Source organism: Capra hircus, chromosome 28 (genome assembly GCF_001704415.2).
Source record: "Capra hircus breed San Clemente chromosome 28, ASM170441v1, whole genome shotgun sequence".
NCBI classification, from domain to species: Eukaryota; Metazoa; Chordata; class Mammalia; order Artiodactyla; family Bovidae; genus Capra; species Capra hircus.
Window position 1 is genome coordinate 2,655,353 of NC_030835.1, and position 25,662 is coordinate 2,681,014.

General features: G+C 45.2%; 1 protein-coding gene across 1 annotated transcript in view; it reads right to left on the reverse strand.

The window, feature by feature from the left end:
* The window catches only part of WDFY4 (WDFY family member 4), a 253,777-nt gene that overhangs the window by 177,042 nt on the left and 51,073 nt on the right, over positions 1-25,662 (reverse strand). Inside the window, exons 12-13 of the mRNA XM_005699347.3 lie at positions 22,711-23,291; positions 8,025-8,118 (exon numbers count right to left, since the gene is read on the reverse strand). Of these exons, the coding sequence (XP_005699404.2) occupies positions 8,025-8,118; positions 22,711-23,291 (675 nt within the window). The remainder of the gene's footprint in view (positions 1-8,024; positions 8,119-22,710; positions 23,292-25,662) is intronic.

A 25,662-nucleotide genomic window follows, 5' to 3' on the forward strand; every position in this document is an offset into this window, starting at 1 on the left:
CTACGCATCTGTCTTCTATTTATCCAGAACTGTGAATTGATGCCTGAGACAATGGCTTTTCATCCTTGTTTCCCTGGCATATCTCTCTGTGTCTCAATACCACTGAGGAAGTGCAAGCACAGGGCACAAGGTGTACTAGAACCCAGCAGGTACACCAACCCAGGGCGCTGAGAAGGTAGTCAGAAAGGCAATGAGCCAACTGAGTGTTGAAGGATGAGGACAGAGCCAGGTCAACAAGGGAATGACCTCCCCAGGAGAGGAACCAGTGGGTGCAAAGCCCAAGGGGTGAGAGTGAGTCTGGCCTTTCGGGGAAAACCTGGGGATCACAGACAGTTGCCAGCCAGGCTTGATCAGCCTCTGCCCCCAGATCCCTCCCCAACAGTGAGCCTGTGGTCAGCCCTGAGATGGGGCAGGAGACCATTACCAGGGGAACCAGCTGATAAACATCCATCTGGGAAGATGCCTGCAGAGTCTGAAACCTGAAACATTTGTGAAGAGTTTCCATCACCTTGGACACACACACACCCTCACCCCACAATAGCCAGGTCAGGCAAGCAGAGGAGCCCAAGAGGGCTCCATGAGACCCAACATCAGCTTTGTGCCAGAACCTGTCCCCCATGGCTGCTACATCCGCAAGGAGCTCAGGAAAGGAGTAATTAACTTACCCTGAAGATCTCTACAGCTTTGGCCAAAGTAATTACCGACACAACTCTTTCAAGATACACTTTTCAAACAGATTTTTTGCTGTTGCTGTTGTTAATAGATTTCCATACATGATTGCCTGGCGAAGATTCCTCAAACAAGACTGCAGATTACACAGTCTTCTGTAAAGATGAGGGATCCATTTCCAAGCAACCTGGGGCTCTGGCCCTAATATGTTGCTTTTGAGCTTCCAAACAAGCATTCACCCTTCCTACATCGTCTTGGCATAGGGCACTCAAATACCTACCCAGAAGTAGGGACTCATGTTGATTTGATACTAACTAATGGGAAACTTGGGCTAGTTACTTACTTTCCTTAAGCCTCAGTTTCCTTAGCTTTAAAATGAGAATATTGAAAATAGCTCCCTCACGGTCTGTTGTGGCTTTGGTGAGAGTCAACAAGAATTGCATCTGTGAAAGTACTTTTTCTTATAGGATGCAAATGTTTTCAGAATATTGACCCCTTTTACTTTCAGTCTATCAGTAAAAGCCCTGATTAGTTATCAATGGTACTCATCAATTACTTTATCAATTGTGTAATGGAAGCTGGAAATATACCTAAAATATATGTGAAATATGTAATCTTTCATTTAATATTTCCAAAATGTTATACACTGTGACTTAGAGTCCTGGAAGCACAGAGTCACAAAAACCAGAAGAGAAAGAGAGAAGGCATGATAGCACATGCTGTGTTCCAGGTAAGGTTCTAAATACTCTCCAACCACAACCCCCACGGAAAAGGTTGCATCAGTCTCCTCAAGTGACGTGATGAGTGGCCGAACTGGCACCGCAACCCTGGTCTTACTTCAGAGCCCATGGTTTTAACACTGTGCAATGCACTCATTACGAGGAAGGGAACTCAATGTCTCGCAAGAGCCAGACACTGAGGGTCTGTGCAAGTGTTTCATTGGTGGGGTAGTTTGGCCTGGCTTCTGTTTGATTTCCCCCTAGCTAGATGTGAGTGCCTTTAGGCTGGGCAGGTGCCCTTCCCAATGGCCACAGGCCTCACCATTCCCTATCGTTTACACCCACACATTTACTTTACACTTCTGGCCCCAAGACACTGTGTCTGCAGCCCCTATGATCTAGGCCGTATCTGCGTGGCTGAAATTGACGTGCAGAGAAGGGAGGGGCCCATATAAGTCATACAAATAAAGATGGTGAAGGACTAGGAGCAAAGTCACCAGACAACTGGGCCAGAGCTCAGCCATCAGCTTCACTTGCACTCCATCATTCTATGTCCACTGTAGCTTGCTTTTGAGGCTTTTCATCTCCATGCAAGATTATGTCCATTTGCTCTATTTAAGAGATAACCCTAAGAAGTATCCTGGATTTTGACTAGAATATGACATTTTTTCCACTCAGGAACAATTGAAATCCTTGAGGGTGGGGTTCAGAATGAAAAAGCATAAGAAATATAGAAATTCAAAATAGTTGAAATTTCTAATGTGTTGTAATTTGACAAAACAAGACTCCGACTTTGTCAATTTCCTTGTTGAAGGAAATGACTCTTTTCAAATAGCTTGCCCTTATACAGTCCTACCCAGAGCTATTAATGCTGTCAATACTTTAGTTATTTGAAACCTGTATGATTAGTTAAAAGTGTCCGAAATACAGGCTAATTCCAGAAAATGATGCCGTTTCCAAACTGAGGCGCAAATCAGTTGACAGACGAATGCAGCCCACGCCTGATCTTCTTCCTGCCCTGTCGCTCTGTGCAGGAGGCTTCCGTCACGGTAGAAACTGGAACGCACCCAGCAACGGGGGGGGTGCAGACTGGTGACAGACGAGAGTCTCTCTAATGTCTGATCTTGTCCTTCTGTCCAGTTGCCTCCTGCCCATGGCTACCGCTTATCTACAGGGATGGCAACGTGGTCCCATGGCAGGAGGTCCCAGGGCCTTCCATCAGGCACACCCACCACCTGCCTAGGATGTTAACTCTGGCAGTTCACTGCTACGAGCTTCCAGTCCTCATCTGCAAATGGGACTATTGATATCTACCTTGCTGGGTTATTATGAAGATCAAATGATAGAACGCTTGTGGAGTTTTGGAAACTTATAGCAGTAACCACACCAGTCAGCAAGTGCTTCCTGCGGGGCCGCAGATGCTCTGCTCACTGCCCTGAGTGCTCCTGCACTGCTTTAGCTGGTCCTCACAGTCATGCCATGGGGAAGACGATACTGTTCTCCCCATACAACAGCAAGGAAGCGAAGGATCCCAGAGACTAGATAACTCCCCATGGTCCTGGGACTGTTAAGTGGTGGAGCTGAGGTCTGACCCAAATCTGTCATCCTCAGAGCCTCGTAGAGGGGCTTAGGGAAACCTGGTGGTGATGGTGACAGCAGCGATAATAAAGGGCGGTGACCCAACAAAACCCACCTCTCAGCGCAGCTCTCATGGGCCCAGGAGACCCACGTCTCAGCGCGTCTCTCAAAGTCCAACAAAACCCACGTCTCAGCGTGGCTCTCATGGGCCCAGGAGACCCACGTCTCAGCATGGCTCTCATGGGCCCAGGAGACCCATGTCTCAGCATGGCTCTCACAGGCCCAGGAGACCCACGTCTCAGCACAACTCTCAAGGGCCCATGAAACCCACGTCTCAGCACAGCTCTCAAGGGCCCAGGAGACCCATGTCTCAGCACAACTCTCAAGGGCCCATGAAACCCACGTCTCAGCACGGCTCTCAAGGGCCCAGGAGACCCATGTCTCAGCACAACTCTCAAGGGCCCATGAAACCCATGTCTCAGCGTGGCTCTCATGGGCCCATAAAACCCACATCTCAGCGCATCTCTCAAAGTCCAACAAAACCCACATCTCAGCGTGGCTCTCACAGGCTCATGAAACCCACGTCTCAGCACGGCTCTCACGGGCCCTCACAATGTGGCTTCAGCCTCCCTCTCCTGCCCCACGCACAGCCTGTCTAGCCACATGGTTTGTCCTAGTCCAGCTGAACTACATCCCCAAATGGCATCTTTATGTGTGCCTCTGTGTCTGACTGTCCTCTCTGTCCCTCCTGTATCTGATCTGACATAGACAAGTCTTTTCTTTAAAGCCTGGCTCCAACGTTGCCATCTCTGTGTGGCTTTCCCTTCCCTCTCTCCCAAGACCCTGTGGGCAAACTTTTACTGCAGGTAGAGTGCTGTCTATCTTCTCCATTCCTCTGAGTACCCACCATCAGATTCAGACGACACATTCCAGTGACATTTGTCTATGAATCCCCAGTGGAACCGGATAGGTGTTGAGTAATTGTTCACAGACATTCATGCACAGCATTGGCTGCCCCAACACAGGCTGAGCTCCGCCTCTGGAAAACTGGATCTGGCCACCCAGCCTCTGAGTTCCTGTTGTCATGTACACAGCAAATAACCCTCTGCTAAGGCCCGAATGGAAGTGCAGTGATTGCTGGGGAGCGGAGAGGCCTCCAATATTAGTCAGAGTTCTAGTCCAGAGCTACATCCCTATGGCAAGGCCCACGTGGCTGTTGAGCATCATGAAAGAGTAAAGGCTTTTCTTCTCAATGAGTTGTTTCTGCCCGGGGCCAACTCAGCTCCAAGAGAACTGAGCTGGACTCCATTTCTGCCTTATGCTTAGGACAGCAACAGTCACAATAACATTCCTACAGTCTAATTTTAATACTGGTGATGCTACAAGAGGCAAGAAAAAAATTAGCTGGATTATCTGTTTCCAAGAGCAACTCGCAGAGCTAGCATTTTGGAGAGGGGGGAGATAACCCGTTTGGTCTTGATCAGAACACATGCAATGTGGCCACAATTAGAAATAAACCAGACAACCCGTATAAGTAGTTAAGCAATTGCTTTCTAAAATGATGCCTGTACCTTGGAGAGCTAGCAGTTTCTCACCCGTAAGGTAGGACGAGCCTAGGAGGAACGTACAGAGGGTAAAATTACAGGGACCCACCAGGCCCATCTAACGAGAGATGAGTGGGAACTCACAGTCCATCTGTCTCATGACGCTGCCATCTCCTGAAACCTCCAGCTCCTCTCTCTGTCTCCCACACCTGCGGTCCCACGGTCAGCTTCATCTCGGCGTTTTCTTGCCTGGGTCTCATTTCACATCTGATTTACTAGTCTATTTGTTGCCGTGAGGTTTCCCACCCTCCTTCCAGAAATTAATTACTGCAATTATCCAACTTTTAATAGCTGCTGATTTGGCATCTGCAGGACATTTTTGAGAAAAGGCACTGCTACATTTCATTTGCATATTTGAGAGACAGTGCGTGAGAATTAGAATTTTCCTAAATTACTTACTGTGACCTGAATAGAGAAACAGTATCCTACCAAGTGGAAGTCTCATTTGCATACTTAATTTGGCCGATCACCATCACAGGGTGAGAGAAAGTTCTTCGCCACACACTGATGTGGCAACTCAGGGTTTTTTCGGGAACCCGGGCTCATCCACAGAGTCTTCATATACCAGGAGACAGAAGGACAGGCCACAGTCTGCTCTGCCTCACTTCACCAGTCACCGGTGGAGACCTGCCGTAGCATGCTCACCAGCAATCAGGTTGATTGCTAACCACCCAAACCACAGGCTTGGTTGCCCCCTTTGCAATTGCATTGCATGGTATGAAATACAGCTAGGGAAGCCAGACATCCTCACAGCAAGGCGATTGCCACTGGGAAAGTGTTCCGTGCCAAGACGCATAACCTCACATCAAGAGCTGCAGAGAGGAGAGGTTTATTCATCAAACACAACTTGCCTTTGGGCCGGAAGTGAGTTTTAGATCTCCTTTCACCACCCCCATGATTTTAGAAAGTTGCACAACTTTCTTGAGCTTCAGGCACCTACAAACTGGGGAGAATTTCATGTACTTTAACAACTTGTTATGAATATTGATTAAATAATGTTCCTGGAACAGAGGTAACCCTCCCTGAGTGTTAGTTCCCAACATGCTCCAGGCAGACTCTGTCTTGAACACTAACGTAAAGAAAATGAGGTCCTGGGCTTTAGATAACTAAATGGCTCAAAGACATTTGATTTAGGGCTCAAATAATTTTATCCATCAGTTAGATGTCTGAGGCAAGCATGGTGGCTGGTCTTTAAAGATGCCCCCCAGTAATTCCTCCTTTAGCACACACAAGCCACCCCTCACACCAGCAGAAGAGACATATGTCCCTTCCTGCTGAGTCCAAGCTGAACCTCTGATTCACTTTGACCAACAGAACGCCATGGAAGCAATGCTGGCCTGTTCCGGGCAGGGGTCTCTGGAAGGCCGGGCAGCTTCTGTGTTTGTGCTTTGGGAACCCTGAGCTGCTGCTGCGTGACCTGCTAGAAAACCAGGTGTAGGGATACAGGCAGAGGCCAGATGGAGAGGGCTACATGGAGAAGGACTCAGGATCCTCCCAACGGCTTAAACGAAGAGCAAGGCAAAGCCGGACCTGCATCCCCGTGAACTCCCGTTCTCCCGTAGAATCCGCAGCTGTGCAGGGAAAGACCAGGAGCCCTGGCAGCAGGGAGGCCCGCATTTAACACCAGGCCGCCAACTCAGAATCGTCAAACGGCAGATATGTTGTCTGAGACTCTGTTTGCCACTGGATGAAGTCGGAACCATGATACTCCCCACTGTGGCGCTAGGGGTAAAGAACCCGCCTGCCAAAGCAGGGGAGATGCAGGTGTGATCCCTGGGTCGGGGAGATCCCCTGGAGGAGGGCATGGCAACCCACTCCAGGATTCTCGCCTGGAGAATGCTATGGACAGAGGAGCGGGGGGGGTTTCAGTCCATGGGGTCGCAGAGTCGGACACGACTGAAGCGACTTAGCAGCGGCAGTCAGGGAAAGGGGGTAACACGGCCTGCTACATGGCAGCTGCTCAAGTCATTTCCTTTCACCTGTTGCTGATTCAAATGTACATTTTCCAGGGTTTCCTCAGCTTCTAGTTTGTTTCTTAGAACCTCTAGAGAACGTGCTTTAAAAATTGCGAGCACTTCCTGAGAATCGGTCTTGTTCTGAGACTTGACACTCTCGCCCATACAATCTCGGGCCATCAGTGCCGCTGGGTCAGGAGCTGAGAGATGCCTTGCCTTCCCCATCTTCCCACTCCCTGAATCCTGCTCATCTCAGGGCCTTGAGTCGATCTCACAATAGGTCTCCTGACTCCTTGCTCTTCACACTTTCCCACAGACGCCACCTTAATTGGGCTACCATCACGTGTCACCAGACTGCAGACAAGGCTCTCTACCTCCCCAGGCCACCTTCCAGGCAGCAAAAGAGATTATAATACAAAAACCTGATGGCGTACCCCTCCACTCGAGAGAGACTTCGTGTTGCCCGTGGGATAAAACCTGCCCCGGCAGGCCTGCACCTTCCTCCACCCACCCCATCCGGCCCATGTTCAGTTCTGCTCTTACCCCGGCTGCCTTCAGCAGGCTCATCCCCACCTGGTTAATTGTTACTCATTTTTCAGGGCTCTGCTGAAATGTCACTGTCTGAGAGACGGCTTCCCGGACCTCCACCCCCTTCATCTAATTCAGTTGCTCGGTCATGTCCGACTCTTTGTGATCCCATGGGCTGCAGCACGTCAGGCTTCCCTGTCCATCACCAACTCCCGGAGCTTGCTCAAACTCCTGTCCATCGAGTCGGTGATGCCATCCAACCATCTCATCCTCTATTGTCCCCTTCTCCTCCCGCCTTCAATCTTCCCCAGCATCAGGGTCTTTTCCAATGAGTCAGTTCTTCGTCTCTTTAATTAGGTCTTCCCCTCACTTCCATTCCCATTATTCACTCTCAGCATCCCATTTCCCCCCTCCTTAATATCACTTGTGACGAATTTTAATTCTATATTCATTTGTGAGCTTAGTACTTAGCCTGTTTGCCTCACCACCACCTCCCAGTCCCCACCACAGATGCAGGCTCCTTGGATAGCGCTCAGTGCTCATCCCATTAGCCCTGCACATCCTACGCAGCACTGAGCTGGGGCAACAGGCAGTATCCAAGAGATGAACTAATGAATGGGAATTGAAGGGCTCCTGGTCCCACCAATGGCCAGTACTATTGCCTCAGTTATACTGGGCTTGCCTCATGAAGGGAAATAATTTCATTCAAATTTTGCCTGGTTGTTGTTTTTATACAGTCACTTCATCAACAGAATAATCTCTTTTAAGGGGGCCATGGAAGGGTGGGTAGCACTCAATCAAAGGTCTCAGAACCACTGATACTCCCCTGCAGGGACACTTCATGAGGGAGGCTCTGCTAATACAGAGGACCGGGGGCAAAGGCAAAAAAAGGGAAAGGGAGCCTCTGGCCAGAGGCGCCTAAAAGATCAGTCGTGTGAAAAAGACAAGCCCGTGTGTTCATCAACAAGTACCTGAGGGTGATCTTCGTGGTACAAGCGAGGCAGCAGCCTCACCATGATGCACAGGACCCCGGGCTGCATGATCACAGCATCACTGTCGTCTGTCCTACAGAGAGAGGGAAGCAGGACGTCAGACTCGAGCTTTATAGTCCCTCTTGCTTTCCACACAACTTTCTGGATCTCTCTAAGACAGGCCATTTGCAGCCTGCCACTTACTATCTATATGCTATGCTGTGCTGTGCTTAGCTGCTCAGCAGTGTCCAACTCTTTGCGACCCTATGGACTTTAACCCACCAGGCTCCTCTGTCCTTGGGGATTCTCCAAGCAAGAATACTGGGGTGGGTTTCCATGCCCTTCTCCAGGGGATCTTTGCAACCCAGGGATTGAGCCCAGGTGTCCTGCATTTCAGGCAGATTCTTTACCCTCTGAGCCACCAGGGAAGCCCAAGAATACTGGACTGGGTAGCCTATCCCTTCTCCAGGGGACCTTCCCAACCCAGGAATCGAACCAAAGTCTTCTGCATTGTAGGTGGGTTCTTTACCAGCTGAGCTACCAGGGAAGCCTGTCTATATGACCGTTAACTAATTAATCTGAGAGCTGAGCAACACCGTACTTTCTGCATAGAGTCGCAGAACAATGCCATTGTGCACTGACACAGAGCCCAGCACAGAGCTGATGTTCAGTGGAAGTCAGTTTCCTGGACCCCTATCCTCTCTCCACATAGCTGGGAAATGGAGACGCTCTCACTCTTTATCAAACACACACACATACACAGGACACTTCTAGCTTCCTTCGAGATGATGTAAGCACTGTCCCACCCACTGAATGCAACTTAAAACCCACATAGAAAGCATGAGCAGCTCTCCAAGTACTCTGAAAAGTAAACCACAGCAGAGAAGGAAACCAAACCAAAAGCATCCTGGGGCTTCGCCATCCAGCATCCTCCGAAATGGGCTTATAGGGAGTAAGAACTGTGTAGCAAGCGTGGACAGGACACACTGACCTCTAAGAGAAGGCTCTATTTCTTTTCTTTTATTATTATTATTATTATTATTTTTACTTTACAATACTGTATTACAGGTTCTATTTCTGGTCTAAGGAGCAGGAAAGGAGGCCCCAACAGGTCACAGACCATGGAGGGGAAGCCCTGGAATTTTCTTTGTTGGACTTCTCCATCCATTCTTTCTTACCCATCCTTCAAGAAATCTCACAGCAGCAGCAGCAGTCAGACTGGTATCTGAAATTCTTGGGGAGGGGAAAACGGCTCTCTGATCAGAGGACTTCTGGTCCCAAGAGTCAGGCAAAACTCTCCATTGCTTTTGTCTCTCTAGTTCCTCTCCCTGCTTGGCCCCAGAGACAGAGGCAGCGGTAGGAAGTGCGTGGCAGAGCAGGTAAACTAAAGCTCTAGCTTTCTAGACAGAGGAGGAAGGAAGGGACCCCAAGGAGCCAGAAAGTGCTGGGAAAATGATAAAGAAGAAGAGATTTAAGAAAGTGAAGTCATTAAGTTGTGTATCAACCTCTGGGCTCAATTCTGAGCTGCGCACGAGTGGATCTGACCCTAAACCACATTCCAAAGACTTTGAGAACAGAACTCAGGGATAAACTACCACCCAAGACTGGCATGGGACAATTAGAAGGCACATCAGCTTGCCCAGTAAAACCTTTGAAAACCAGACTGACACATGGTCCAAGAAAGGTGGATAAGAATTTGCAGCTTGAACCTCATTGGGTCAACTGCCTGCTAAAACAAAATAATCAACATTCTCCAGAAGATGGCAATGAGGGCCAGAATTCATAACATCAAAAATGTCCAGGATATAATCTGAAGTTACTCAGCTTAGAACAAAGGAGGGAAATCACAATATCTCTCATGGAAAAATATAACAGATGCCAAGCTGGAGATGACACAGTGGCTGGAATTATCAGAAAACAGCAAAAATCAGTGAAACTATAAATTGAAAAACAATAGAGGAAAGATGAAGTAAAAGTCTAGTTATTTGAAAAAGTTTTAAAAACTGAAAAACCACCAGCTAAGTTAGCAAAGAAGGAAAAAAGATACAAATGACCAATATTATAAATGAAAGAGAGACTACCATTACACACCCCACAGACATTAAAAGAATAAGAAAACATCACAAATAACTCTGTGCACACAAATCTGACAACCTAGATAAAACAGACCAATTCCTTCAAAGCTACAAAATACCAAAAGTAAGCAAGAAGAAATAAATAAGCAGAACAGTTTTACAACCATTACAAAAACTGAATATGTAGTTTAAAACCTTTCCACAAAGAAAACTTCAGGCCCAGATGTTTCCACTGGTGAATTTTACCATACATTTAAAAGATAAACAACACCAATTCTATACAACTTCCTTCAAAATAGATAAGAGAACACTTTCGAACGCATTTTGTGAGGCCAGTATGACTCTGATATCAAAAGCAGACGAAGCCAGTGCAAGAAAAGAAAACTATCTGCCAACATAGCTTATAAAAACAGGTGCAAAATCTCTACAAACTATTGCGAAAACCAATATAACCATACACAAAATAAACAAGGCATTGTGGCCAATCTGCCTTATCCTGCAAGGCCGGTTCATTGGTCAAAAATGAGTCAATAGAATCTATTATATTATTAAATTAAAGAGAAAAAATATGATCATATGAAGAAAAAAACATTTTAAAAATTCAACATCTGTTCACGGTTTTTAAAAAACTCTCGGTAAAATAGACATAGAAGGAATCATCCATAACTCGGCAATGGACATCTACCAAAGAAACTCAGCTAATAGAATATTTGATACCGAAAGACTGAAGACCTTCTCTTCAAGCTTAAAAACAAGGCAAGTACGTCCTCTCTCACCATTCCTATGCAACATCATGCTGAAACAACGGATTGGAAAGGAAGGTATAAAACTGTCACTATTCACAGACAATATGATTGTCACATAGAATGAAACAATCCCAAGCAATCTATTTAAAAAAAATAAAAGCTCCTAGAAAAAATAAATGAATTAGCATGGACGCACAGTGACATACAGAAATTGATCACATTCCTACTAGAAGTAAACAGCTGGGATACAAAACATTTAAAATATCATTTAAAATCATGCTCCTAAAACATAAGAATAAATCTAATTTTAAAAATGTGCTTGCTCTGTATGCTGAACACTATAGACCTTGATTTTTTTAAAAAATCATAGATTTATATAAGTGGAAAAACAGTCTGTTTATGGATTGGAATACTCAATGTAGTTAAGGTCTTAATCCTCTCCAAATTCATCTATAGATGCTGTTTAATACAATTCCAATCAGAATCCCAGCAGGATTTTTGTAGGCATAGGCAAACTGATTGTTAAATTTCAACCTGTGAAAACATTTTAAAAATGAAACGAAAAGTTATAGACTGGGAGAAAATATTTTCATCCACACAATGGAATACTACTCAGTAATAAAAATTAAGAACTGCTGATACAACAGGCTGGATAGATCTCAAAGGCCTTGTGCGGAGTTTAAAAAGCTAGCTTCAAAAGGCTACACACTTGTGCTTGTGTTTACATGTTATTCTGAAAAAGACAAGCTAAAGGAGTAGATCAGTGGTTGCCTGGGGTTAGGGGTTGCGAAAGGGTTTCATTGTGAAGGGACAGCATTCAGAACTATCTGAAGGGGTGGGACTGTTTGTTCATATCCTGATTGTGGTGGCGGTCACAAGACGCTACACATGATTAAGACCCACAGGCCTCTACACCAAGAAAAAGACTTGGACTGCATGCTAATTGGGAAAACAGCAATACAAAGAAAAACAAAGGAAAAAAATCACGAGACGAATCCTGAATCACAAACACTTGATTTTCAGACATCCTGCCTCTAGCTTGCTTTTACAACCCACAATGATATTGTTCTTGGCACCACCAGCCCCCAAGAATGGCTAAGGTGCCAGGAGTGCTTCTAACACTTGGTGTTAATTTATCCAGTTCAGTATTGAATAAATATTTGTTGACCTAAGTATCTTTCTGGCGTGCTGGATACATCTATAAGCTAAACAGAGTAAAACCCATACCTGATAAGTGAGAAGGGTACAGACAATAAAGGTAAACGTAATAAATAGGTAGATGGCAAATAATAAAAATTACTATTGCTATATAAGTTTTACTATAAGTAGTATTGTAAAATATATACTAAATACATGTCATATATTATCATATGGCATATTTAATAATGTAATAGAACAATAAAGAAGAAATTACATATTATGAAGAAAGATGATAAATGTTATGGAAAAAACAGAAAAGAGAATTTAGAACATTGGGTGTAAGAGGGAAAAAATTTACAATTTTAACTTGGGTGGTAGAGTTGGCTTCTTTGGAAAGGTAACATTTGGATGGCCTTGACGAAGGGGATGCAGATATCCAGAGGAAAAGCATTTCAAGCAAAGAGGATAGCCAGCACAAAAGCCCCCAAAGTGGGGGTATGTCGGACCTGCTTGAGGAGCAGCAAGGAAGCCAGCATTGTTCCTCCGATACTAAAGCCACACAAAGAAAGGAAAATTGCATACCAATATCCCTCATTAATATACATGCAAAAAACCCTCAACAAAAAACTAGCAAAACAAATCCAACAGCCTCGGACTATATACCATGATTTAGTGGGATTCATCCCAGGAAAGCAAGAGTGGTTCAACACTAAAAAAACAATCACTGCAGCACACCACATTAATAAACAAAGGAAAAAAAGGACCACCTCAAACGATAGGGAAAAAACATTTGACTATATTCAATACCCTTTCATGATTTAAAAAGACACTTGACCCAATGTCCTGCCCACCTTCTCCAGACCCACACTGTGGACTGGCTGGCCTAGAAGTACGTCATCCATCCCAGGTGGGAGGATCTGGGAAATACCGGAGACGTCCAGCTTGATTCATCACCATGGCAGCTGCCACTTATTGAGCTCTACTGTAGTGTGCGTGAGTGCGTGTGTGCGTGTGTGCGTGTGTGCGTGTGTGCATGTGTGTGTGTGTGTGATGCACGCTATGAGGGGGGTGTGTGTGCTTCAGGGGTATTACATATACATATTACATATTGGAAGCCACAGTATATATTTGGTATTTATATAATATGTATCTTCTGTTTTATAAAAAATGTTACTACATTACTATTATATAGATTAACTAATGCTTCTGAGGGCTTCCCTGGTGGTTCAGATGGAAAAGAATCTGTCTGCCATGGGGGAGATCTGGGCTCGATCCCTGAGTTGGGACAATCCCCTGGAGAAGGAAATGGCAACCCCCTCCAGTATTCTTGCCTGGAGAATTCCTTGGACAGAGGAACCTGGTGAGCTACAGTTCATGGGGTGGCAAAGCGTCGGACATGACTGAGCGACTGACACGCACAACCCACAATGCTTCTGAAGAGCAAAGCACGGTCCCTGGGTACAAGCGCTCAGTAAACAGCAGCTGTGATCACGGCTCCTAAAGGCAGCATCCTCTCCAGTGCTCACCACACAACAGCCCTCCACGCGGACACTCTTACTATCCCTCATTCAAACTGAGAAATCAAGGCACAGCGCGAGGAAGTCAAAGTCTCAAGGAGCACAGTCACTGAGGTGTAGAATACGCAGGCCTGAGCCTAAGGCCCACAGTTTTCGTCTTCCTCCTGGAGACCGGGGCCCACTGTATACACACAGCTGAGCCCAGTCGCTTGCCCAGGGGGATGCAAGCGTCGGTGGAGGGCACAGGTAAGCACCCTGTCCCCCGTGTCCAGCCCACTGCCCTGTCCTTTACCCCACAGACTCTCTCAGAAGAGGCTGGGGTTGCACTTCCTCTTTTCTAACCATTAGGGAAGGTCAAGGGTGATGCATTTATTTTAATGAGAAAAAATTGTTCTATTTATGAAATCTGACTCTCATACATTTAAAAATTACTCATTGTAAAATCAGGATGATATTTGACACAAGAGTTATCTATAAAGAATCAGGCCTGATGCCATCTACAAGCTAGTGCCCAAACCCTAAATTGCAGGCTATTGTGTCCGAACATTTAGCAGATCGTCACTATTACTGTGGGAGTATCCGGAGAAAGCAGGACAAATACGCACACCCACCCACCCACACACAGGCGCAGAGGCTTTGAAGGCAGACACCAGCACCATGGTACTGTGGAACGCTCGCTTTGTTTCTTTTGCTTCCGTACAACATTCATACATGCACAAAGCTTCCCGTGTTCACCCCACCAGGATGCTGGAGAGACCCACACATCTGTGTATCTGAAGGCGGGTGAATGGGATCACGTAGAGCAGGCAGGGTTAGGCACTCAGTCGTGTCCAACTCTGACTCCATGGACCACAGCCCACCAGGCTCCTCTGTCCATGCGACTCTTCAGGCAAGAATACTCCAGGGAGAGCAGCCAGAACCAGGGACACAGGCAGTGCTGGGGCCCTGGCCCCACCAGAGCCACAGCCGCCGAGCCCATAGCTTCAGCTGGTTGCAGCGACAGAGGTGGCACACAGGTCATAGGCCTCCAGCCACAGCGGCACCCGCAGCTGCCGGGAGCTGGGTGGCCACGGCGGCGGGGCAGCACCCACAGTCACGGGGAGCTGGGTGGCCGCAGCAGCGGGGCCCACGTTGCTGGTCCCTCCAGCCACAGCGGCGCCCGCAGCCCCAGGCTCCCCCCTTCCAGCAGCAGCACTTATGAACGCGGCAACCCCGGGAGCAGTGAAGACACCAGAGACCCTGGTTCCCCCTGTTCCCCACAACAGCAGCAGCGCCCGTGACCCAGGTGACCCCAGACGTGGGGTGCCTGCCATGCCAGCGCCCCAGGCAGACGTGCCAGTGGCGGCAGCAGCCCTGGCAGCACTAAGGCACCAGCCGTCCTGGAGGACGAGCAGGGACAGGGAGACCGCAGGGACACCCCAGGCAGAGATGCTGCAGGGGGAAAGGGCTGGTCTTCAAACACAGCCAGAGGCCACCAAGAGAACCCAAAACTTGGGCTACAGCACCACCTACTGAAAAGCAAAAGAAAGGCCTTTTAATCGGGAACTTGAATTGTTAGACTCAAGTAAACAAAGCTTCACCTAAAGAAGAAAGACATTTCCTCCTTCAAAGGCACTGGCAGAGGAGCAACTCATCAAGCACCACGGAAACCAGGATAACACAGCATCACAGGGAGAGAATGACAACTCTCCAGAAACCGAGCTGAAAGCCTCAGAAGACCGTGACCTAACTGACAGAATTCAGAATAGCTGTCAAGGAGAAAACTCAGTTAACTACGAGAATAGTCAGGAAGGCAACTCAATGAGTCAAGAATAAAATTAATAAACAGAAGGGGTACTTTACCAAAGAGACTGCAGCTCTTAAAAAGAATCAGTGGACATTCTGGAGCCGAGAAACTCGATAAATGAGACAAAGAATGGATTAGAAAGCACTAGAAACAGAGCAGAATTCTCAGGAAGGCAACTCAATGAGTCAAGGGTAAAATTAATAATTAAAAGTATTAATAAAGGAGTACTGTACCAAAGAGATTGCAGCTCTTAAAAAGAACCAGTGGACATTCTGGAGCCGAGAAACTTGATAAATGAGACGAAGGTGGAGTAGAAGACCCTGGAAGCGGAGCAGACCCCTCGGAAGGGAGGATCGGCTCACAGTGAGAGTCTAGAGATGATTTGGTAAAAGAAGTAAGAAGATGACATTTTTAAATGAAGAACCTCTACAAGAATTATCCAATTTGATTAGAAAAGGCAACTGAGAGATAATGGGTATCCCCGAAGAAGAAGAGAGATTACTTAAAGGAACAACAGCTGAGAACTTCCCAAATCTGGGAAGAAACTGGATATATAAGTCCATGAAACTAATAGAACTCCCAATTATTTCAATGCAAAAAGATCTTCACCAAGACACATTACATTAAAAATGTCAAAAGTCAGTGATAAAGAATTTTAAAGATGATCGGGACGAAAAAAAGACAGTAACCTACAAGTTACCCCCTTTAGGTTATTATATTTCTCAGCAGAAATGCTATAGGCCAGGAGAGAGTGGAATAATATACTCAATATACAGAAAGATTAAAACTGTCAACCAAGAATACTCTACCCAGAAAAGTTATCCTTCAGATATGAAGAAGAAATAGTCTTTCCTAGACAAACAAAAGCAGAGAGAGTTCACTACTAGACCTGCCTGAAAGGAGCTCTTCTACCTGAAACAAAGGAGCAAAAGTCCCCAAAACTGTGAATAGATAATAGACAGAATCAGAAAGCTGCAACTCTGTATCAGAATAAGTTGTTAAGTAATTAGAGCATACAGGTCAAAAGGGGATAGAAGCGTTTTTTAAAAAAATGGTTACTTCAATTTGGTAATAAACTCACAACACAAAAGGGGATAATTTCTGGCAACCAAACTAAACGGGAAGAATAGAAAGATAGAATCTGTATAAGCACATGAAGACGACAGCTTTGCCGTAGAAAAAGAACCATGCAGCCTGTGAAACGGGCCCCCAGGCGGCACAGGTGGCACATTTCCTACCAATGCAGGAGGCGCAGGAGACACGGGCTCAACCCCTGGGTCGGGAAGATCCCCCGGAGGGGAAAATGGCAACATTCCAGTATTCCTGCCTGGAAAGTTCCGTGCACAGAGGAGCCTGGAGGCCTGCCGTCCATGCGGTCAGAGTCGGACACCACTGAGCAACTGAGCACACACACACCACAGCAGCCTGTGGAACCGTTTATACAAAGCGCGCGGCGACCACACCACTAAAATCCAGAGCAGAGGCGTGAAACGCGAGCAACGGGGAGTTTAGGAGAATGCCACACAGAACCACCAAAGTGAAATGACAGAAGCAAGGGGAAAGAGACGATGGAGGTGTAGAGACCAGGAAACAAAAGGTGAATGGCGATGGTGAGACTGTGTGTCAGTAATCTCCCTAAATGCAAATGCGTTGGATCCACCAATTGAAAGACAGAGTGGCTGGGTGGGTTAGAACACAAGACCCAACTATAGGCTGTCTCCAGGAGACTCATCTCAGCTCTAAAGACAAATATAGGTTCAAAGTGAAGCTATGGAAAATTATACTCTAGGCAAACGGCAGCAAAAACAAACAAACAAAAAAACAGGTATAGCCATACTCATAGCCAACAAAACAGACTTCAAGCCAAAAAAGACAACAAGAGAAAAAATGGGGATAATCTCTCAAGGAGACATAGCATGTGTTAATATATATGGACCTAACATAGGGACGGGGGAGCCTGGTGGGCTGCCATCTATGGGGTCACACAGAGTCGGACACGACTGAAGTGACTTAGCAGCAGCAACATAGGAATACCAGCATATATGAAGTAATTCTAACTAACCTAAAGGGAGAAATTGATAGCAACATAAGAATAGTAGGCAACTTTAATACCCCCACTTACATCAACTGTTAGATTATTTGGACAGAAATTCAATAAGGAAACACAGGGCTTAAGGGAAACATTAGAGTAGACAGACTTAAATAAATACAGAACATTCCATCTGAAATCAGCAGAACATACACTCTTTTCAGGCGCACATAGAAATTCTCCAGGATGGACTATATGTTGGGACACAAGTGTCAATAACTTTAAGAATGAAATCATATCAAGCATATTTCCAACCACCTGTATGAAACTATAAGTCAATTACAAGTGAAAGGATGGGAAAATCACAATGTGTAGAGACTAAACAACACGGTACTGAAGAAATCAAAGGAGAAATCAAAAACTACCTGAAGACAAATTCAAATGAAAATAGGCCACACCAAACTCAACGTGATGCAGCAAAGGCAGCTCTAAGAGGGAAGTTTATAGCAACACAGGCTCACCCCAAGAAATAGGAAAACCTCAAAAACAGTCTAAGCTTACACCTGAAGATGCAGAAAAGAAGAAACAAAGCCCTAAGTCAGTAGAAGGAAGGAAATAAAAAACAAACCTGGTGGAAATAAACTAGAGACTAAAAAGATGATAGAATGAAGCTAAAACCTGGTTCTTTGAAAAGACAAGCAAAATTGACAAATTTTTAGCTAGACTCACCAAGATAAAAAGAGAGAAGGCTCACATAAAATCAGAAATACACAGATATCACAGAAATACAAAGGATTGTAACAGAGTACTCTGAACTGCTTTACAAAGTAAAGCAGTTGAACTGTCAACAAAGTGGACAGCCTAAAGGAAATGGTTAAAATCTTAGAACAAACAACTTTCTAAGACTGATTCATGGAGAAACAGAAAATCTGAATAGACTGATCACTATTGATGACTGAAACAGTAATCAAAAATATCCCAGAAAACAGAAGCCCAGGGCCAGACAGCTGGCAAATTCTACCAAACATTGAAAGAAGGGTATAAAGCAAAAAATTGAAGACAAGGGGATGCTTCCTAATTCACTTTATGAGGCCAGCACTACCTTGATACCAAAACCAGACAAGAACAAAACAAAAAAAGAAAATTATAGGCCAATGTCTTTGGTAAACATAGATGCAAAAATTCTCAACAAAATAGTAGCAAACTAAAGGCAACGGTATACTGAAAGGCTTATACGCCATCATCGTGTGGGATTTATTCTAAGGATACAAGTGTGAGTCAGCATCCACAAACCAGTCAATATGATACACCATTTAAACCAAAGGATACAAATCAAATGAGTAACTCAACAGATGCAGGAAAAGCATCTGACAAGATTCAACATCCATTTATGATTTTTAAAGCTCTCAATAAAATGAATAAAGGTCACAAATAACTTACATGTCAAATCCAGCTAACATCTTACTGAACAGTGGAAAACAAAGCATGTTCTCCTAGATTAGAAACAACTATACCCACTCTCACCACTCTTATTTACTATAACATTAGAAGAATTAACATTGTTAAAATTTCCATATTACCACAAGCAATCTACAGCGTCAGTGCAATTCCTATCAAAATTTCAACAATATTTTTCACAGAAATAGAATGTAAAAGTTCTAAAATTTGTATGGAACCACAGAAGGCCTTGAATACCCAAAGCAATTCTGAGACAGAAAGGACAAAGCTGAAGGTGTCACACTCTCTAATTTCAAATTACACTACAAAGCTATAGTAATCAAAACATACATAAAGAACTCATGCAACTCAACAACAAAAGAACAACTTTTTTAAAATGGACAGAACTCTAAGTAGACATTCCAAAGATTACATACAGATGGCCAACAGGCACCTGAAAAAATGTTCAACATTACTAATGATTAGGAAAATGCAAGGCGAAATCACGATAAGCTATAACCTCATGCCCAATAGGGTGGCTATTATTAAAAAAAAAAGGCAGTAACGAGTATCTGCAAGGGTACAGAGAAAAGGAACCTCACACGCTGTTGGTGGGAATGTAAATAAACATCATGGAGATTCTGCAAAAACTTAAGAACAGAACCACCATATGGTCCAACTATTCTGCTCCTGGGTATTTATCCAAAGGATATGAAAACATCAATTCAAAGAGATATATACACTGTTACGCTCACTGCAACTTTATTTACGATAGCCAAGATAAAGACATGATCCAAGTGCCCATCCACAGATTAATGGATAAGAAGGCGTGATATACACAGGCACACACACAGTGGAATACTACGCAGCCATAAAAATGCGAGATCTTGCCATTTACAATATGAATGGACCTTGAGGGCATTAAGTTACTTGAAATGTCAGATGGAAAAGACAGTGTATGATTTCACTCATATGTGGAATGTAAAAAGTACAAAAATAAGTGAATCAATCGAACAAAACAAAAACCAACCCACAGAAGGGATTCCCTGGCCGCCCAGTGGTTAGACTCCATGCTCCCACTGCAGGAATCTCACTTTCCCTGGTTGGGGAACTAAGACCGCATATGCTGTGCAGCCAAAAAAAAACCAGAAACAAAACAAAAGCATAGATACCGATAACAGAGTGGTGGTTAGAGGAAGGGAAGGAGGGTTGCAGGAGGGCAAAATGGGTAAGAGGATCAACTGTATGGTGACGAATGGAAACCAGATTTTTGGTGGCAAGCACACTATAGTATATGCAGAAGTCGAATTATAATGTTGTACACATGAAACATACGGCTATAAACCAAGGTCACCTCAATTTTTAAAAGGTGCAGAGTCTAACAGACCTTTGTCCAAAGAAGATTCACAAGTAGCCAACAAGCACGTGAAAAGATCCTCAATATCAACAGCCTTCAAGGAGATGAAAATCAAAAGCCCAATAAGATAGCACAGCATCCCCATTAGGAGGGCTATAGTCAAAGAGATAATGACAAGAGCTGACAAAAGGATGTTCAAACTAAACCCTCACACACTACTAGCAAGAACAGAAAACGGCGCAGTCACTCTGGACAGTGATTTGGAGTTCATCAAAATGTTAAACATCGAGTTACCATAGGATTTAGTCACTCTACTGTTGGGTATCCAGACCAGAGATACACAAACACATATCCACAAAAATCGTGTTCATGAATGTTCATAGCAGTATTATTCATAATAGCCCTGAAGTGAAAACAACGCAAACGCCCATCAGCCGTTCTGTGGACATTAACTGCGGTCTACGCACTGGGATGTTACTTGTCAATAAAAAGAATTAAGTACTGATACATGCTACCGCATGGATGAACCTTGCAAACATTATGCTAAATGAAAGAACCAGAAACAAAGAAACCACATACTCTACTATCCTGTTTATATGATATATCTAGAATAGTCGAGTCAGGAAAGACAGAAAATAAATTAATGGTTGCCTGGGACTGGAGGTAGGAGTGGGAGAAATGGAAAATAATGGATGATGGAGTTTCTGTGTTGTGTGATAAAAATGTTCTAATCAACTGTGGTAATGATCATATAATTCTGTGAATATACAAGAAAAACATTCAATTGTATATTTTAAATGGGCGAATTTTATGGTGTTATGTCTCAATAAAGAAGCTGCTCTTTAAAAAAAGATAAAAAAGAATAAATTTTCTCACAAGAAAACATCAGGGTCCTGAGGTTTTACTGGCAAGGTCTATTACATAACTAAGAGGGAACACCGCCCAACTGATTAGGCCAGCATAAATTTGACAGTAAAAACAGTAAAGAAAGTGTGAAAGGCTGAACTTTCTCACAAACAAAAAAATATTTTTAAAAAGTCAGCAAGTCAAATCTAGCAATAATTATATCATGAGCAAATTCTGAAGGAATGGAAGGTCAGAAAACAAATTGATTTACCAGATTAACCAGTGCAACAAGAACAATCGTGATTATCACAGTGGCTGGAGAATTGACATCCAACCCCTCACCACCAGCTCCCAGTACTGATGTCTGGCTGACACACTGGGTGCTCACTTTGGGTAAACATGTGCCATGTCTTTCAGAAGAGAATCCTGTGGTGTTAAGGGCCACGTGACCTGGAGAGGTGGCAGGCAGGATAGTTGACTGCAATATTAACTTTTGTCTTATCATCGACGCTTCAGAGGAATGAAAAAAAAAAAAAAGATACCAACTATTCTGTTGCTTTGTTCTTTCATTTCCCCCCTCCTGATCCAAGGCGGCTGGGCGGTTCTTTGTGCTCCCTCACTTTAGTGGATTTCTGTGTTACAGGAATGAAAGTAAAAAGTTGTTTATCAAAGTCAGGCCCTTGAGAAGGTTAGCCTGCAGAAAGACGTCCTTCTTAGGGGAAATGGAAGCAGCAAGAAAGAACAAGAAGAGTCCCATGATTGGGAAGGACGCTACGGTTTGTGTCTCACAAGTCAAGGGCATCACCCACTCCCTGGCAGTGCCCTGGCAGGCAGGAGATGCAATCTAGGAAGGCAAAGGCTGCTCAGCGCACCAAAGAGGCTGGGCCCAGGCACCTAGGCTCCGAGGCACAGCAAAGAAGCCAAAGGAGAAAGGGAGCCTGTGTGCAGCAGAGCTCTGCCCTCAGTTTCCAAGATCAGGTAAGCCTCCCTGGTTCTCGGTGACTCATCAGCATCCCCCGACCCTGAACTGAGTCAGACTGGTTTTCTGCCACCTCTCAGGGAAGGGGGATGAAGTTAACTTGATTTAAAGAAAAGAAAAGGCAAAGTTAACCAAGACAAAGTTAACTTGATTTAAAGGAAAGAAAATCACGCTGTCACCAGCAAAGCCCACTGGGATCCCCAGGAAACATAAGGTGGAATCTGGGTGATAAGATAAGGTCTACCCTCTTCCTTTCTGCCTAGTCTAGTCTCACTTATTCACTGGTTACTGCATACAGGGGCCCTGCCCTGGGCAGGCACTTCAGACCGGAGTTCCAGTGCAAAGTGGCTGCGCAGGACGCGGCAACGCGCAGATCCGGTGCAGAAGCGAAGTGCAGGATCCTCCACTCCAGGCGGTGGCAGTGGCCCGTGTGCGGAGGTGGTGCGCCCAGCCCTGCGGTCTCCACCCCTTCCTTCTACACAGGATCCCTAAAGGCAGCCCCACCCCAGGCTTGTCCAGAGAGCAGGAGAGCTTGCACCTCTCCATTCTCTGTGAAAAGAGGAAAGGTTTCCTTTGCTTCTGAATCCAGTTCGGTCTCCTATTGGCTTAAACATCAGATAGGAGGACGCTTGCTGGGAATGGACTCAGGAGGGTGAGTAGCAGCGTAACTTTCCGCACACCCACTTTGTACTACGCATGTGCGGGATATGTGCCCGGGACACAGGAGACAGACACACCGAGGACAGATTAGGGAAGCAGGCAGCAAAGCCCTACCTCTCTTCCAGGTCTGGCCACTGCTTGAAGCTTCCCTGGGGGTCACTGCCAGGTTCTGCCCTCTGAGGGTCCACCGCTAGCTCCTGCCTGGTCCTCGGAGCATCCTTCAGGTCCCTGCGCAGGTGGAGGGTGCCTCGGGCCATGCTGTCCAGAAAGCTGAGGATCTGCAGGCAGCTCTGGATTTTGGGTGGGAGCAGGCTGGCGGAGGAAAAGGCCGCACTCAGCAGATCAGCAAATGGCCTGGCCTTGGTGTCCTCCCAGGAGGGTGGAGAGGCGTCCTCTTCCTCCAGGGCCCCAAAACAGCCCAGCAAGCACAGGTCCTCGGCCAGCTTCTCAAAGAGCCCGGTCCTCCTAAAGAAGTCACCGTTGACAGGGTCCAGGCACAGTGCAGCCGACAAAGCACAGAGGCTGTGCAGCACTAGGTCCAGGGTCTGGCTGGTGGACACTGCCCCCCACGTCTGCAGTGGGGGCTCCTGGAGAGACCCCTCCAGGTCAGAGAGAAGGGACAGCAGCCCGTTGAACCCACTGGAGACTCTGAAAGCAGCGCGGCCTTTGGGGGTCTCCAGGATCCGGAGCAGAGACTGAAACCAATGAGATAAAAGTGAGTGAGGTCCAGGCAGCAGATCTTTAACGCTGAGCCCCAGCCCGGCATTGCCAGAGCATTCCTGGTGCTCCTCCAGGATCCATGCCAGGGGAACAGCGAGCTACCTGCGGGCAATTCTGAAACACTGGGAGGTCTATACTGTTCCTCTTTATCTTAGTTTCGGGTTGCCCCTCCATGTCTTTATTCAAATGGCTGCTCTTAAAGCCTATGCTGCTTTATAGGGTTGATTTACTGTCTTATATCTCAAGTGCATCTCTCTCCACAAACCTTTCTCTGACCCCTCACTTATACTCATCCCAGGCTGAGTGCTCATACCTCTAACTCCCCAATCAGAACTCTCACCATCCTGCATGGAAGCTGTTTGAAAATTGTCGCAGCCTTCCTCTAGTTTGAAGTGACATGAAGTCAGGCTTGTTCGCTGCTGTGGATTGTGGTACCTACTTAATAAATACTTGCTAAACTCATGGAATGAACCATTTTCTATATTGCAAAAGGAAACAGTGAAATCTATACAAAGCAGTTTATTACTACTTACCTTCCTCTGTGTGCAAGTACAGGTATTTTTAATAAATGGAAGGCAGTCAAACAAATCTACTTAAAAGCTGGTGTACCACAATCCACAGCAGCAAACAAGCCTGATTTCATGTCACTTCCAACTAGAGGAAGGCTGCGACAATTTTCAAAAGGGAATTAAGGTGAAGAGCACTCCTTCATGGAGGGAAACATATAGGTCTAGCATGTACTATAGACCATGTGTGGAGTTTAGGCTGTTACAATGCACGCTCTAGAATCTACCTTTGCAAGACTGCTGAGGTCTTTCTGGACAGCCAGACTTTTAATTCCCTCTGGAATCAAACACTTACTAAGCACTTCCAAAGCACCATTCTTCAGTCCTAGTACCCATGATATACCCTAGGTGTTCAGTAAATGTTTTAGAAGGAAAGAAAGACTGGACTTAAGAAGTTCTCATTCTGGGCTAAAGTCTCACCCCTAACAGTGAAGAATGGATGGATGATTTTAGATAAATATCGAAAGCCTCTAGATTTTGGCATTTAGTTGTTTACAATTTGTGAAAATTGAATGGGACTCCATTAAACCCAGGTTTCTTAAGCATGTTTCCCAGAAAATGGCTAGTCCCTGTAGTTTCGCTAGTAGGTGCTGGAGGAACATTTGAGTTGTTTCATCCTTTACGATGTTTAGTGCTCTAGAGACACAGGAAAGAGATTTTTCTTGGCAGGCATAACTTAAAGTCAATTTCAGGATGCTTGAAACAAGGTTCAAAGAGAAAAAATAAGGGAAAAGAAAGTTCCTAATTCGGGAGAGATGGGTGAAACTGTGTCTTAAATGCATGGTTTAGGGTGATAGTCTGCGGCATAATACGTGAAAATCCAATGACAAAGAGAACATTGATGGGTCAGAAAAGGGAGCAAAAGGACTCGCCTTCTAAATTCTCATATAGAGAAAGTCAGATAAAAACTCAGTAAAGTTACAGGTAAATATGAAATGCGAAGTCATGTACTTTGTGGGGGACAGTAATTTTCTAGTTCTGTCTCTAAAATGCTGGTAACTCCAACCTAACACTAGTGTTTATCTGAAACACTATAATGTGTACCACTAGAACCCATATTTTATTATCTAAGAGTATATTCTGCTACAAGAAGCTTGAACTGCTTGGCGGACGGTGAACCCAGGCATGGGTAGGAAAGCGTGAAATAAGCCAGAACAAAGCTAATGCCCACAAGCAAGGACTCTTTCAAAGATGGAGAGAAATGATGACCTAGAAGCTGCTTAAAGTGTTCCCACTGCCCCGTCAATGACATTTCAAGTAAACAAAACAAAGATTGTAGAAACTAGGAGAATCTATACAAGGCCAAAGGTCATGATCATGCTCAAAATGGACAAATTATCATACAGAGTGCGGTAGAAAGATTCATCTGTACCAATATGGGTCAATTGATCTTTTCCCAGTTATAGGAAAAGGAAATGCATGACCTATGGTGGTTGGATCAATGATTGCCCTCCACAGCTCTGGGGGATGGCTGTGGGGAAATTGAATTATTTTGTTCTTTGAAAGAAACTCAGCATCAGGGTCACCCACTAACAGGGGATCAAATCAGAGTCATGGGATATGGTTCAGGGAAATGGGCTTTCCAGACTGTCTGGCAGATAGAGGCAGATTGAAACGCAAAGGACTAGTGTTTCCAGCGACAGCTGCTTTCCCCCCCTAAGTGAGGATATGACTTAACTGCTTCTCTTGCTGTTTAGCCACTAAGTCATGTCCGACTCTTTTTGCAACCCCCATGGGCTGTAGCCTGACATGCTCCTCCATCCATGGGGTTTCTCAGGCA